This window comes from Hypanus sabinus, chromosome 11, assembly GCF_030144855.1.
Source record: "Hypanus sabinus isolate sHypSab1 chromosome 11, sHypSab1.hap1, whole genome shotgun sequence".
NCBI classification, from domain to species: Eukaryota; Metazoa; Chordata; class Chondrichthyes; order Myliobatiformes; family Dasyatidae; genus Hypanus; species Hypanus sabinus.
This window is the reverse complement of record NC_082716.1, coordinates 64,152,762-64,166,089: the sequence shown is the minus strand read 5'-3', so window position 1 is coordinate 64,166,089 and position 13,328 is coordinate 64,152,762. Positions and strand designations below refer to the sequence as shown.

At 40.1% G+C, this 13,328-nt stretch overlaps 1 protein-coding gene across 2 annotated transcripts in view; it reads left to right on the top strand.

The window, feature by feature from the left end:
* swt1 (SWT1 RNA endoribonuclease homolog) overlaps positions 1-13,328 on the top strand; it is a 172,082-nt gene that overhangs the window by 137,296 nt on the left and 21,458 nt on the right. For both annotated transcript variants that reach the window (XM_059984507.1, XM_059984508.1), the window contains 2 exons: positions 1,534-1,612; positions 2,570-2,637. In XM_059984507.1, the coding sequence (XP_059840490.1) occupies positions 1,534-1,612; positions 2,570-2,637 (147 nt within the window). The remainder of the gene's footprint in view (positions 1-1,533; positions 1,613-2,569; positions 2,638-13,328) is intronic.

The window sequence follows — 13,328 nt, the reverse complement described above, 5'->3', positions numbered from 1 at the left end:
GAGTATGTAGTATGATCAGAGATTAAGGGAGCTCGGGCTTTTACTCTTTGGAGAGAAGGAGTAAGAGAGGAGACATGATAGAGGTATACAAGATATTAAGAGGAATAGGTAGAGTGGACAGCCAGCGCCTCTTCTCCAGGGCACCACTGATCAATACAAGGGAACATGGCTCTAAGGTAAGGGTTGGGAAGTTCAAGGGGGATATTACAGGAAGGTTTTTTACTCAGAGAGTGGTTGGTGCGTAGAATGCACAGCCTGAGTCTGTGGTGGAGGCAGATACACTAGTGAAATTTAAGAAAATACTAGACAGGTATATGGAGGAATTTAAGGTGGGGGGATATATGGGAGGCAGGGTTTAAGGGTTGGTACAACATTATGGGCCGAAGGGCCTGTACTGTTCTGTACTATTCTATGTTCTATGTTTTTTATCTTTATTTGTTAATCCTCCAGGCCTTACCTTTCCCTTTTAATTTTACCTCCTGCAGCCCTCTAACCATTTGCAAATAACAAAGCTTTTCTAGTTCAGGCCTTGATCATCCCGAAATGTAACTGTTTCTCCTTTAGTGGCAATGCTTTTAGATCCTACACCTTGGAATTTCCCTGATTCAGTCTATCAGTCCCAATCTTGATAGATAACCCACTGTCATAATTTGATTGTGCTACAGTAAAGTACCTTAGGGTGTTTGCTATGTTAAAAGTCATAGAGAAATGCCAGTTGCAGTCACGGAAATTCATAATGTAATTAAGTTAGTCGATCTTCTGAAAGACTATTCCAGTAGTAAAATTGATAAGGAGCCAATGGATGTTGTATCCCTGATATTTCAAAATGAACCATTAAGAGACATGAGATTAGGGTAATACCATAAATACCATATCTTGAATACTGGGTTATTTAAAGTAGGGGATCTCAACTTTTTATGCCAAGAACCCCTCTTGGTAATCCCTACCATTAATTGAGGGATCCATGAACCCCAGGTTGAAAAGCCTTGATTTAAAGGATAGGAAACAGTAGGGGGAGGGGGAATAGGGTTATTTTCAGTGTTACTGGTAAGGTACACAAGCTTTAGTTCTGAACCTCAACTATTTTTTAAATTTATTTACCACATTGCTCTTTGCTGGACATAGTGTATTCATATTGATCCCCATGTTTACTACAGGACAACACTGATTAAATTTCCAAAGTATTTGCTGTAAAACACAGCAAAGGGAAAGGTAAGTCCTGAGTTAAGAAAGATATTTTATAAATCCTTTTGTTTCATTCTGTTATATTACCTCCTACAATATTTTTCTGAATTAAATACACTAACGATAGGTGAATCAGCAAAGTACAAAATGTTTGGCAAATGCTCAGCATTACAACAGCAGAAATTTGAAATTTGTACTGAATGAATGAAATAAATTTTATACATTCAATGGATAGAAATGTGGCATGCCCAGGCAAAAATACACAGTGGGAGCAGAATCATTGAATAGGCTTCATGTTTGTTACTTTGCTTTTCATACCTAGTATGATATGATTGGCTGTTTTTTCAGAATTTTGTCTTCCGATAGCAACGTTCAGGACTTCGAGAAGCTTATGGAGATACTGCACATCTTTCTAACTAATGAAAAGGTATGAATTTTTTCAAGAAAATAGTTCTAATGTTTAAAACAACTTCTGTAGGTGTGTGCTGGGTTGACTGGCTGTATTGCAGCCTGGTATGGAAACATCAAAGCCCTTGAATGGAAAATAGTACAAAAAGTATTAGATACAGTCCAGTCCATCACAGATAAAGCCCTCCCCACTATTGAGCACATCTACATGGAGCTTTGTCGCAGGAAAGCAGCATCCATCATCGGGGACCCCCACCACCCAGATCATGTTCTCTTCTTGCTACTGCCATCAGGAAGAAGGTACAAGACCCTCAGGACTTGCACCATTAGCTTCAGGAACAGTTACTACCCTTCAACTATCTGACTCTTGAACCAAAGGGGATAACTTCACTCAACTTCATTTACCCCATCATTGAACTTTCGCACAAACTATGGACTCACTTTCAAGAACTCTTGTCTCATGTTCTTAAAGTTTCTTGCTTATTTATTTATTATTATCATTATTATTATTTCCTCATTTCCCCCCTTTTTTATATTTGCACAGTGGTTGCCCTTTTGGTGCAGTCTTTTATTGATACTATTTTGGTTATTAGATTTATAGAGTATGCCCACAAGAAAACAATTCTCAGGGTTGTATATAATGGCATTTATATACTTTACTAAACTTACTTTGAACTTCCACTTAATAATTGTATAATGATAAAATAATGGCAGTTATGTAATTAAGTTCTTGGTTCTTGTTTGCAAAAGAAAATATATCATGAAGCTTGAAAAAGAGACTAGATTAGCTCTATTTGTCACATGTACATCAAAATATACAGTGAAAGGTGTCATTTGCATTAGATGAAATTAGTGATGATTGTGCTGGGTTTCTGGCGCTAAGAATGCATGTTTTGTTTTCTATTTTGCTAATCTAAACTTTCATCAATTGTGAAAAATTATTTAGGTATTCAACTTACTTACTTCCTTCCTACAGACAAATAATTCTGCCATGGGAATATCTGCACAGGATTTGCATGAATGCTTTACTCATGAAGATTATAGGTAAGTTACAAAAAAAAAGACATTGATGCACTGTAAAAGTTGACTTCCTTTATGGAATTTGACCTCAGTGTGCTTGTTATTAAGTCACAAAGTGGTTATCTCGCTTCACTGGTTTTACCTGATAAAACAAAATTATTCCTTTATTTGTTAGACAAGTATCATCTCATAATAGTAACGTAAAGCTACAATTAATACAGCAGCATTTAAAAGTTTGGAGAAAACATCGATTCTGGAAATGTAGGTGTAAAATCTAATTTCTATAGGTCAAATTGATTTATATACAGAATATTAAATATTTAAAAGCAAAATATGAGGATCATGGTGTATGTTAGCTTCAAATCTTGTAAATATGAATGAGTGCTTACAAAATCCCATATGGCAAAACCTTTAAAATTCTGACTGAGGAATTGATTAGAATCTTAGCCAAAATGTTCCTGTACAACTGGTACCCTGCATTCTACCTTAACACATTCTTTTACACTCAAGCGTTCTCTCCTGCCACTCTATTTTCATTTACTATATATATATATATATATATATATATCTTCAAGTATCTGTTCATGTGCCTATCCATTCCATCACATTCTGTGATTGATCAAACTTTATAGATGATGTTCCAGTAAAGGATTTGTGGAGATTAAAACAATTTTCCTTTATTTTTTAACCAAAATTATAACAAGGTGTAAAGGTGGACTAAAGATCTTTATCTGGAAGTAATAATTTAAAGCCAGTCTAAGAGCCGACAAATTTAGCCCAGTAAATGTTTTACATTCTTACATTTTGTGTTCAATTAGCAAATGTTAGTGAAAGTACAATATGTTGTGCAGTCCATAAATAGGCATTTTATTGTACGCTAAAGAATAAAGAAATGTTTTGTACTGTAAAACAATACTTGCATTGTCTGGGTTCTTAATGAATTTGGTTTGGGTAGATCTAAAATTGCATTATAGATCTCGTGTCTTTATAAATTACATCTTCAAAATGCATCACCTAATAGAACACACTGTGTACACCATAAAGTGTTATTTTCATTACATGCAGTGAATCTCCAGGATTAAAAGCATATCAGAATCAGGTTTATTATGACTACCATATATATTATGAAATGTGTTGCTTCCGACAGCAACGTAAAATTACTATAAATTATAAAATAAATAGTGCAAGAAAGAAGGAATAATGAGGTATATTAATAGGTTCATGGACTATTTGGAAAGCTGATGGTGGAGGGGAAGAAGCTGTTCCTGCATCAATGTGATTCATTTAGCTTTTAATAAAATTAGGTAAGAATAGATATAGGAACACTTATGTTGCAGTTTCATGTTATTGTTGAGTAAGAGGAAGAATGAAAATTACTGCAAAATGTGCAAATATTTGATAGAGCATAACCTTAAATTCCTACAGCAAATAGATAAAGCAGAGGTGTAAAATTGCACGTCTTCTATTTTGAATTTTACTATAGTGTCTAGTATGGTTTTTAACATTTGTTTTCGTTGGTGAACTTAAATTCATTTCTGGCAATGTTTTACCATGTGAAGTGATTTAACATCAGTTTAACTTTGGATTAGTTTTTTTTTTCAACATCATAGCATTTAATCCAAAGACATGTCAATAAATGTAATGTAAATGCTTTCATCACATCTAATCATGCCCATGAGACATGCTGAAACTATTTATAACCAACACAATACAGTAAAACCCTACGATTGGGCTTATGACAGTTAAAGATTATTTAAGAGCTGGGTTAGGTGCACTCTCAGAGCTGCCCCTTCATTGGTTCAGAAGCTCCCTCAGAAATTTAGTGTTCTATTGTGTAATATCTTAAAAAAAAAGTGTGTGTTGTTTAAGTTTTAATAAACCAATAGTCTGGAAGATCTACTAAGTCCCACTAAGTGTGCTAGATTAATAGAGTTTTACCTTACTATAATACCAAGATATATGGAGCAGAATTTGGGTATTCAGCTCATTGAATTTGTTCTGCCATTCATTTTGCTCATTTTGTGCACTATGTAACTTTTTGCCACGATGGGAGTTGTTTTCAAAAGGAATGGAGGCCATTCTTGTCAAATAGGCTTGGAATTGGACATTTTTGTATCAAGTTAAAATTGTTTATTTGGTGGTCTGTTGTACTTTGAGCACTGAGCACCTTGTTTCAACCCAGATCTTCAATGACCGCAATATTTTTATTTTAAAACTTCGTGAATATAAGACATAGCCTTTTTACAGTGGAGTAAAGTAAATTACTGAAACATGAGAGGGGAGCTGGCCAAAGTTGATTGGAACACTAGCAAAAATTATGGCAGAACAGCAATGGCTGGAGTTTCTGGGAGAAACTTGGAAGGCACAGCATAGATACATTCCAAAAAAAGAAGTACTTTAAAGCCAGGATGACACAACTGTGGCTGACAAGGGAAGTCAAAAACAAAATGAAAGCAAAAGAGAAGGTATAGAGCAAAAATTAGTGGGAAGTTAAAGGACTGGGGGACTTTTAAAAAAGAAGGCAACTTAAAAGCCTTAAAGAGGGAAAGGATGAAATTTGAAGTTAAGCTAGCCAATAATATCTGAGAATACAAAAGTTTTTCCAGATATATAAAGAGTAAAAGAGAGGTGAGAGTAGCTTTTGGACCACTGGAGAGGTAGTAATGGGGAACAAGGAAATAGTGGATGAACTAAACAAGTATTTTGCATCCATCTTCTCTGTGGAAGACACTAGCAGTATGTTGGAAGTTCAGGAAGGTTGGGCAGAAGTGAGTGTAGTGACTATTACAAATGAGAAGGTGCTTGGGAAGCTGAAAGGTCTGAAATCACCTGGATCAGACGGACTAAACCTTTGACAAGGTGCTGCTCATGAGGCTGCGTAGCAAGATGAGAGCCCATGATATTACAGGAAAGGTACTATCTTGGATGAAGGATGGCTGATTGGCAGGAGCACAGTGTGGGATAAAGGGAGCCTTTTCTGATTGGCTGCTGGTGACTAGTAGTGTTCTGCAGGGGTCAGTGATGGGATTGCATCTTTTTACATTATATGTCAATGACTTGGATGACTGAATTGATAGCTTTGTGACCAAGTTTGTGAACGTTACGAAGATAGAGGGAGGGGCAGGTAGTGTTGAGGAAGTAGGGAGGCAGCAGCAGGATTTGGACAGATGAGGAGAATGGGCAAAGAACTGGCAGATGGAATAGAGTATCAGAAAGTGTAAGGTCATGTACTTTGGTAGCAGGAACAAAAACATAGAATATTTGCTAAACAGGGAGAAAATTCAAAAATCCGACTTGGGCATTCTCATGCAGGAATCCCCTATGGTTAATTTGCAGGTTGGGCTGATGGTGAGAAAGGCAAATGGAATGTCAGCATTTGGGTTGAGAAGACTAGAATATAAAAGTAAGGATTAACGCTGAGGCTTTAAAAGGTACTGGTGAGGTCTCACATGGAGTATTGTGAGCAGTTTTGGGCTCATTATCTAAGAAAGGATTTGCTGACATTGGAGAGGGTTCAGAGGAGGTTCATGAGAATGATTCTGGGATGACAGGGCTATCGTATGAAGAGTCTTTGATGGCTCAGGGCCTGACCTCACTGGAGTTTTGAAGAGTTGGTGGGGGGGGCGGTCTCATTGTAACCTATTGAATGTTGAAGGGCCTAGATTTTGTGGATGTTTCCTATGGTGATGGAGTCTAAGACCAGGAGAGAGAGACTCAGAATAGAGGGACATCCACTTAGAACGGAAATGAGGAGGAATTTCTTCAGTCAGAGGATGGTGAATCTGAGGAGGCCAGATCACTGGATGTATTTAAGGCGGAAGTTGATAGGTTTTTGATTAGTCAGGGCATGAAACATTATGGGGAGAAGGCAGGAGAATGGGGTTGAGAGGGAAATGGATCAGCCATGTTGAGATGGCAAAGCAGAATGGCCTAATTCTGCTTCCATCTCATGTGTTTATAGTCTTTTAATATGCTCCTAAAATATTTCCATGAAAATATTAAAATACTTAATAATACTTAATAATTTTAATAAGCATTAAAATACTTACATTACCTTAACTGATTGTTGTATAGTTGTGGTGCACTGTATTGTCTATGCTTAACCTGCCTGGAATGCCAGGAATGGGCTTAACCAACTGAGGCAAGTTTCCCCGAATTAATTACGTACCAATGTGATGTTAAGATGGGAATTGTAGAGTATGGGCAAATGAGCTAGCACAATTTGAATATATTTTCTTATTTGTAATTTTCTTGTGACTGTGTGGAGTTACTTCCATGTTTCCTTCTGCTATTTTATGTTCTACATACGAGCTAAAAAAAAAATCAATTGAGCAAAAATTATGAAAGTACATAATTTTTAGCTGAAGATAAAAATACAAAATATTTCTCCCACAGGAGAATTTGTATTTATTGCTTAGTCCACTGCTAAGTTATAGTGTTAGATTAAAGCTAAGCAGCTCAAGGTTCTTGACGTCAATCTTATTACACTAGATGTCAAGAAGTGATACTAAGATTTTAATCCTGGTGTAATACAGTTACTAAGTGGTAACACTGGGATTGATTTGAAGTTCCTCCAGAATGTGATCTTGAGGAAGTGTACTGAGATATTATCCTGAGATGTTCTTCACTGCATGTTTCAAATTCCTTTATTTCCCTTGCATCATTTGGTGTCATGGTCCCGACTGGCAATTCCCCATCTTGCCATTATCTCATTGATTATGCCATAATTCCTGATGGCTGATTCCCTATGATTGCTAGTCCCAATAGTTACTGCACACCTGGTTCCCATTAGCAAAGATAGGATAAAACTCGAGCATCATGGCCATGCTGTGCCAGTTTGTTGGTCAACTCTAGTGTGAGTAAAGCTCGTTCCCTGATTCCTTAGGACTGTCAGTTCTAAGCTGCGCATCATTTCCTGGATACTCTATGTAAACCTTGTCTCTATGTAAAGACTCTCCTGGATACCGGTTCCCCGTTCGTGACGGTGCTAACGCCTCATGACTCTGCCTCCGCACCTGTGTCCTGCACTTGGGTTTGTCCTCAGCCTCATCCTTGCAACAGAACGAACTGGCCAAGAATGAACCCAGCGGATACAGACCCCGTGTAACAGGCCCTCATCAGCCAGGGCTCCTGCTGGGCGTACATGGTCAACTACTCGGAGAAGTTATGAGAGATCTTCGTGCCCTGTCCAAGGATGTAAGGAAGGTCAGTGAGCAGATTGACTGAGTAGCCGCTCCCCTTACTTCATCCCCTACCTGTCCCGGGTTGTCCTTGGTCACACGTCACCCTAGATTTCATCACTGGTCTACCCCCTTCACGTGGAAACACCACCGTACTCATCATGGTAGACCACTTCTCCAAGATGGTGCATTTTGTAGCCCTCCCTAAACGCCCTTCGGCACAAGAGACTGCAGACCTTCTCGTCCGCCATGTCATCTGCCTCCATGGAATTCCTGTGGATATCATCTCTGATCGGGGTTCCCAATTCGTCTCGCAGGTATGGACGTCCTTCTGCCAAGCCCTGGGTGCCTCCATTAGCCTGTCATCCAGCTTCCATCCTCAGATGAACGGACAAACGGAACGGGTCAACCAGGATTTGGAGGCGGCGCTACGTTGCATAACAATCAACAACCCGTCTACCTGCAGTGACCACCTCGCATGGGTAGAGTACGTCCACCCACAACTCTTTGGTTAGTACTGACGCTGGACGATCACCCTTTGAATGCTTCCTTGGGTACCAACCCCCGCTGTTTCCTGTTCAAGAAGAGGAGATTGCAGTGACTTTGGTTCAGGCTCATATCAATCGGTGCCGCAACGTTTGGGAGGACACACATATGGCCCTGCTCCGATCAGCCGATCGTAACCTGAGGATTGCCGATCGCCATTGGACTCCGACACCTGAGTATCGACCTGGGCAGAAGTTGTAGCTATCATCCAAAGACATTCCTCTCAAAAACGAGCCTAAGAAACTCGCCCCTCGCTTCCTGGGACCTTTCAAGTTCAAAAGTATCATCAACCCCATAGCAGTCCGACTTAAACTACCTAAGTCTAAGCACATCCACCCTACTTTTCACGTTTCCCAAGTAAAACTCGTTTCCGTCAGTCCCTTGTGTCCTCCGACCGAAACCCTTCCACCCGCCCGAATCATCGATGGCCATCCAGCATACACCGTCTGGCAGCTATTGGATGTGCGCCTTTGGGGCAGGGGTCTCCAATTCTTGGTCGACTGGGAAGGGTTCTCTGGGTTCCTGGGTTCCCCGCTCCTTCATCCTGGACCCTTCCCTCATCCAGCACTTCCATCGGAACCATCCGGACAGGCCCGGAGGATCGCCTGGAGGCTCCCATTGAGGGGAGGGTACTGTCATGGTCCCAACTGGCAATTCCCCATCTTGCCATTATCTCATTGATTGTGCCTTAATTCCTGTCGGCTGATTCCCTGTGATTGCTAGTCCCAATAGTTACTGCACACCTGGTTTCCATTAGCAAAGATAGGATAAAACTTGAGCATCACAGCCATGTTGTGCCAGTTCGTTGGTCGACTCTAGTGTGAGTAAACTTCATTTCCTGATTCCTTAGGACTGTCAGTTCTAAGCTCTGCATCATTTCCTGGATACTCTACATAAACCTCGTCTCTATGTAAAGACTCTCCTGGATACCGGTTCCCCGTTCGTGACGGTGCTAACGCCTCATGACTCTGCCTCCGTGCCTGTATCCTGCACTTGGATTTGTCCTCATCCTCATCTTGCAACATTTGGTGGATCACACCCATTATATTAATGGCATGTGCAAAAGGATTCTGCAGTTGTAGTTTCAGTTGTGATTCTGTGGTGAATTGAAACGATAAGAAATAGTGACTGCAAAACATTGTGGAGCTTTTATTTATTTCATGGATAGAGTGGGATGATATTTATCCCAGGCTGTGGGAGATGGGGATTGTTGCAGCCCTGGCCAAGATTTATAAATCTTTGCTGGATGCAAGTGAAGTAGCAGATGACAGGAAAGTAGCAACTGTAGCTTTCCTATCCCAAGAAGGTCAGCAGGGAGAAGCCAGACAATTGTAGTCCTGTAAGCCAATATTAACAATAGTAAAGTTATTAGGGGAAGACATTGACAGTCCGAAAAAAGAAAGCCTAAAGAGTAATGATGAAAAATGTGGGCCAAGTTAGAGGCGTGTACTTACACCATCTCCAGCTGGAAAACCAGAAGAAGGTGTGGGATGTAAAGAGAAGGATTAGGTTGTTATTTTTCAGTGGTCTTTGCATCTTTTCTGGCTACAGATTCTATAGCTGTATGCCATGAATGATTTGCATTCTCCACCCTGAATCCTTCAGCCCATGATTACAGACTTATGTCCTTCTGGCCTGCTGTTTCCGAAAAAGACCGGTGTGCTAGTGGAACAAAATCAGGTTTATTATCACTGATATATGTTATAAAATTTGTTGTTCTGTAGCAGCAGTACCGTGCAAAAAAATTCTCTGTAAGTTACTATAAATGAGTAGTGCAGGAGTTTTACAAGGAGGTGGTGTTCATAATTTAATGCGCTGTTCAGAAATCTAATGATGGAGGTGAGTCTGGGTCTTCAGGCTCCAATACCTCCTCTCCGATAGCAATAACACAAAAATGGCATGTTCTGGATAGTGAGGATCTTTAACAATGAATGCCACCTTCTTGAAACACCTCCTCTTGAAGTTGACTTCCATGGTGAGTCAGTTTGTGCCCATGATGGAACTGGCTGAGTCTACAACCCTTTGCAGCCTCTTGTGATCTGGTGCATTGGAGCATCCATACCAGGATGTGATGCAATTAATCAGAATGCTGTCCGCTATACAGCTGTAGAAATTTGCAAGAGTCTTTGGTGCATATCAAATTTCCCCATATTTCCATAATGTAGAGCTGCTGGTGTGCCTTCTTAAGTGTTAGGCCCAGGATAGATTCTGAGATGTTGATGTCCAAGATCTTGAAGCTGCTATTGTTTTCCACTACTGATTCCCCCCCCCCCCCCCAATGAGGACTGGTGTGTGTTCTCCTGACTTCCTCTTTCCTAAAGTCCTTGGTCTTACTGATGCTGTGCAAGGTTCTCAACCAGCAAATCAGTTTTATTTGTGTTGCCTTCTCTAAAATTCTGCCTACAGCAGGGGTATCACCAGTAACTTTATAAATGACATTTGACTTGTTCTTAGCCACATGATTATGAGTGTAAAGAGAATAGAGCAGTGGGCTAAGCATGCATCCTTGTAGTCGGCCTGTGTTGACTGTCAACGAGAAGATGTTATTACCAATCTGATCTCCTAATGAGAAAGTTAAAGGTCCAGTTTCAGAGAGAGATACAGGAGCCTAGGTTTCAAAACTTCGTAGTTAATGCTCAGAGGATGATGGTACTGAATCCTGATCTGTAATTGATAAACAGCAGCCTGACATGTGTCTTGCTGTTGTCTAGGTACTCCAGAGCATTGTAGAGATCCAGAGCGATCGCATTCACTGTAGCCCTGTTGTAGAGGTAGGTGAAATGTAGCAGATTCAGGTTCTTGCTCAGGCAGGAGTTAATTCTATACATGATCAACATCTCGAAGGACTTCATTACAATAGATGGGAGCGCTGCCAGTCGATAGTCATCAAGGCAGCTCACTCTGCTTTCCTTGAGCACCAGTATGATTGATGACCTTTGAAGCAGGAGGGAACCTCTGACTGCAGCATTGAAAGGTTGAAAATGTCCTTAAATGCTTCAGCCATTTGGTGGCACAGGATGCTCTGACATCATCCTCCAAGACAGATAACAGTTGCTGCATGCTGTGGGCATTCACACAGCTGTAGTATTATTCTCCCATTAAAAAACATGCATAAAAGCCCAAAGTTTTACTTGATTTTGGTGAAAGGTATCCACTTATATTCTTTGTATATTGAATGAAACAAAGTAGAAGGAAATGAAATTGCTTACTTTTGAAAATGTAATTTTCTCATATTTCTTGATCATGTAGCTGTAAATTCATATTGTACCATACAGGCAAGACAAGAATTATATGTCAATCATTTACATAGCAATTAGTAATAAATTCTGCTGTCCTTTGCCATGTAAGCAACTATAAGTGATGACTTCCATACATACACTGTGAAACACAGAATTCCAAGTTTTGCTAACTGATTTGTTGGGATAAACACATGTGCTTTCTCTTTTGCTAGGCTCCGTATTAAGTCTAGTGCTTCAAACCGATCTTTTTGACATTCCCCAGCATTATGTTGCAGAATCTCAATCAGATCTGGAGAGAGCTAGTACAAATTGGAAACTTCCACTGATCTCAATAGGGCATAAAGGTCACTGGATTATGAAGCAGAAGGGAAGATTTCTTATAAATTGTTTTTCTTTGGTATTTTTGTATACTAATTGTCAGAAACACACTGAGTCTCAGCAATTTGCAGAACGGTAAACTTTATTTTTCGAGTCTGCAGAGTCGGACCCAACCAGCTCCTGCTAGATTGAGTGCCGAATTACACTTTGCACAGTTTTTTATACCCTACTTGTTTACGACTTTGTGAGTTGCACCCATGTGAGGTGCAGACATTCTTCCTTAATCTCATTACAAAATTACAAATGTGATTACCCTTTGGCCCACTTATCAGCCTCAGCGCATTAACACCGTTATTGTTCAACCGTTAAGCATGTCTTCCCGTTACCCGTATCGCTTCTTTAATCAGCAAGCTATTGTTTCATCCTCATTTTGCAAATTGGTTTATACGTTGCCCTGCAAGTTGCTTTGCACGCTCTTTCTGTGTCAGCACATTCTAAATGGACTCCTTAAGTACCGTCTTTAATTTAATCATTTCTCTCACTAATGTTACAAATTAACTAATTTTAACAAATGCAGAAAATTCTAGTTAATTGGGTCACATTGGGACCAGTACATTTTGGCCCAGTTAAGCAGTATGTAACAGATTATGTATTTAAATAAAATATAGAACAAATTGGAACACTATCAATACTACTACAGTACCAAAAAATCATGTATTAGTTCATAATCACAAGGAAATCTGCAGATGTTGGAAATTCAAGCAACACACACAAAATGCTAGTGGAACACAGCAGGCCAGGCAGCATCTATAGGAAGACGAACAAAAAAGCTGGATGAACTCACCAGGTCGGACAGCATCCGTTGAAAAGAGCAGTCAACGTTTTGGGCTGAGACCTGTCCTGATGACGGGTCTTGGCCTGAAATGTTGACTGCTCCTTTCAACGGATGCTGTCCAACCTGCTGAGTTCATCCAGCTTTTTTGTACGTCTTGATTTGACCACAGCATCTGCAGTGTACTTTGTGGTTAGCATCTATAGGAAGAAGCACTGTCGGATGTTTTGGAAGGGTCTCGGCCCGAAATGTCGACAGTGCTTCTTCTATAGATGCTGCCTGGCCTGCTGCATTCCACCAGCATTTTGTGTGTGTTATTAGTACCTAATATTTGGTTTGATGGTTGTCAGTTGTATCCAACGATGGCAGGAAACCTTTGCAGGAGAATTTTTAAAGGGGAAGTGCCATTGTACCAGAGCAGTTCCATGCTCTCCATCTTGGAAGTTGGGTCCAGTGATATGCAAGTCCTAACAACTGGGGTCTTCCTTAGTTGCAGTGGTTCACCATGACTACTTCTTTGCCTCATCATGCTCTTTGCTCTCCCCAGAGTTCTGCAGAATGGCCTTCCTGGCCATTGGATCTCACTGTAGATCTCATCCG